General features: G+C 43.5%; 1 protein-coding gene across 1 annotated transcript; it reads right to left on the bottom strand.

Moving 5' to 3' along the window:
* Window positions 1-261: 261 nt before the first annotated feature.
* LOC149191447 (RING-H2 finger protein ATL13-like) lies at window positions 262-1,835 on the bottom strand. Its single transcript, XM_089406654.1, has 2 exons — window positions 1,639-1,835; window positions 262-904 (listed from the first exon to the last, which is right to left on the bottom strand). Exons 1-2 carry the CDS (start codon window positions 1,833-1,835, stop codon window positions 262-264), a joined length of 840 nt encoding a protein of 279 aa, XP_089262780.1.
* Between the last annotated feature and the right edge of the window lie 1,092 nt (window positions 1,836-2,927).

The following is a 2,927-nucleotide window of genomic DNA, read 5'->3' as shown; positions in this document are numbered from 1 at the left end:
CTCGTTTACCTCAGTCGTCCTGTGACCCTCACTTTCCAGATCTATATCCACAAATGCATCTCCATCTCTCCATGTATGCGACTGATTGACCTTGATTAATGTTCTGCTCTCAGAGACAAAGTCCGGGGAAGGAGTCAGTTGGTTGTGGCTCATTTCTGCATATTGTGGTATGCATTCTGAGAAAGCATGTCTATGCCCTGGTGTCAATAGTAGTCTAATGGCCGTTTGCCTTCTACAAGGGGCAACCGCTATGACTACGTATCATCTCCGAACGTCCCTGCTACTTCCTGGAACATTTCCTGTTTCACTCTTTCTACTATCTACGGTATTCCTAAATTTGCCAAGTTTTATAGGCATTACCATAACCTTCCCCCTTTCGTTGTTATCCTGCACCTGAAGATTACATGGCTCTTCTGGGCCTTGAGGGGCCTGAGATTGAAACTGGTTAATCCCCACTTGTTGTATATCTCCACAAAACGCCAAATGGTCCTGCAAATGGGATTGTTCCTCAGCTTCTCTGTCTCTATTTTCATCCCCTGACTCAAATCTCAAGCCTGGACCTGCAGTGGGGAGATTTGAGAAATACTGCAGCAGACTTTCTCTACACAATGGGCAAGTGGAATGAGATAACAACCAGGTCTCAATGCATTCTAAATGAAAAGCATGGCTGCACTTGGGAAGCAAACGTATCTTATATTCTGCTTGAAACTCATGCAGACAAATTGCACAATCCGAACCTTCTTTGAGTCCCTTGACAGCCTTGTATAGAAAGACTGGTAATGCATCAATGAATGCCTGGTCAACCCCTGCGTCATGGAGATGAAACAGCTGCTGCAGTTGCCCTTCGATTGCACCTATGCCCCCTGAGCTGTTGGAGTCTCTATTGGGAGCTCTTGCCAAGTATCTGATTAAAACGTGAAGACTAAAGCGAGAAAAAATGTACTGTCAGGATTATAATTATCAGAACAATGCTTGGGCTAATTTGGTTGTCGTCATCGAGCTGTTTGGATGGTGGATTCACAGGATGGGAACTGAAGTCAGAAGGATAAGCTTGAGGAGGTGGGAAAAATGAGGAAGTTGCAGTACTGTAGTGGAAAACTGACCACCTTGCTGCTTCTGCTAGTGAAAACGGAATAGGCTATAGTGCGACTTTTCGGAGATTCCGGTCATCCGAAAAGCGCACTATTCTTGAAGATGCGGAGTTCGCTGTGTCGATGCTCGGTGGTGGACAGGGTGCTCGACCACAGTTGAGGATGATCACCGGAAATGCTCAGTGCGGTGAATTGGGGATTTCTGTGGTTCTGTGTGCGCGTGGAAGCAGGGGATGTTGAGATGCAGGTTGCTAGGTGCTGCAAGCAGGGGAGGGAGGGTATGGCGGTAGTTCAAAATTGAAATTGAGCGCGATAACATTAATGCAGGCGGCGGACGGTAACGGAGGCGAGCTAAGCGGACGGTAACGGAGAGGGGTCCCGGCGATGTCAGCTGATTGACTGAGGAGTAGTCTACCTAGAAGCGGAGAAGGAGGGTGGCGGAGATAGGGGAGGGTGGCGGAGGGCGGAGACATTCCCGGTGGCCGGAGCCGGACGATTTTCCGGCCGGTGACGGAAAACGGGCCATTCTACCGCCTAGGTAGACTACTCCACCGGAAATTCGGAATGCACGTTTCTTAATAAGCCATCCCGCCACTTAAAGTCGGCAGGATTGAGAGCAGCGGCCCGGACTTTAACTAAAAGCTGGCCTAACCCAGGCTTTGGCACAGGGAAATGCCCAAAGTACAGGACGTCTATGGATCCATATTCGTTGTACATCCACGCTTTCTGCACTTTTTTATTCATATTTTCTGGATTTGATCTGATATGATCGGATCACAGAAACTAGCATAAAAAAATTGTGCTGGTAGCTCTGTAGAATGAAGGTCTTGTGAAAACCGAGGATGTTGACCTCACTATTTCATACAGAAATCTCAAATAAATAGATTGACATTCATTTTACATTGAAAATTCCTAGAAACTTTATCCTTAAATATTTGTTTGGCAATTGTGTTTTCGTACACCAATAAATATCTATTAAAAATTTAAAGCTTTACCAATCATCCAATAAAATCCAACTATTATCTTTTTATAAATTTTAACTTATATCTCAAAAGTTTGGGAGAAAAATGAAGAAGTTTTTTTTGTTGCTTTGTTGATTTCAGAAAAGAAAAGCGTTTGACTTGGTTCCTAGGGATAAGCTTTGCCACATAATGGAGGAACTTGGAGTTCCTAAACATTTGAGAGCACTTGTACATACGTTGTATGAAGAGGGAAAAGCCAAAATTAGAACTTCACCAGATATTTATGAAAGTTTCAGAAGCGATATCGGGGTCAAGCAAGGTTGCCCACTATCTCCTACCCTTTTTAGTTTATAAATCAACAAGCTTGAGGAGTGGGTAAATTCACAAGGGGGTGATGGTATCTGTTTGGGCAATTAAATTCGCAAGGGGGTGATGGTATCTATTTGGGCAAGTTTGTTATAAGGCTTCTTTTGTATGCAGATGACCTTATTCTGATTGCTAAATCGACTCTTGGTTTGCAAGAGCACTTACTATCCCTTAAGCATTTTTGTAGAAGTGTGGGGATGCAAGTCAATATCAGCAAAACGAAAGTAGTGATTTTCACTAAAAAGAAAACATAACCAACATAAGTTCTACTTTAAAGGCAACATTTTGGAAGAAGCTGCAGATTACAAATATCTTCCGCAAAAATCTAAGTTGGAATGGTTGTAGAAAGAAAAGAACTTTGGGGGTTGGAAAGCATTTTATGCTTTTCAAAATAGGTGTAGAGAGGCAGAGTCATGAAACTAGAAAATCACTCAAACTCTTTTTGGGCTTCTAGTGATTCTGATGATTCTCTATGGTTGTGAACTATGGGCTAGCAGTACATCCGACA

The sequence above is a fragment of the Pinus tabuliformis genome, chromosome 2_2, assembly GCF_031772625.1.
Source record: "Pinus tabuliformis cultivar Carrire ecotype Pingquan chromosome 2_2, CPIR1, whole genome shotgun sequence".
Lineage (NCBI taxonomy): Eukaryota > Viridiplantae > Streptophyta > Pinopsida > Pinales > Pinaceae > Pinus > Pinus tabuliformis.
The sequence above is the reverse complement of the archived record's forward strand: the minus strand, read 5'-3'. Positions and strand labels throughout refer to the sequence as shown.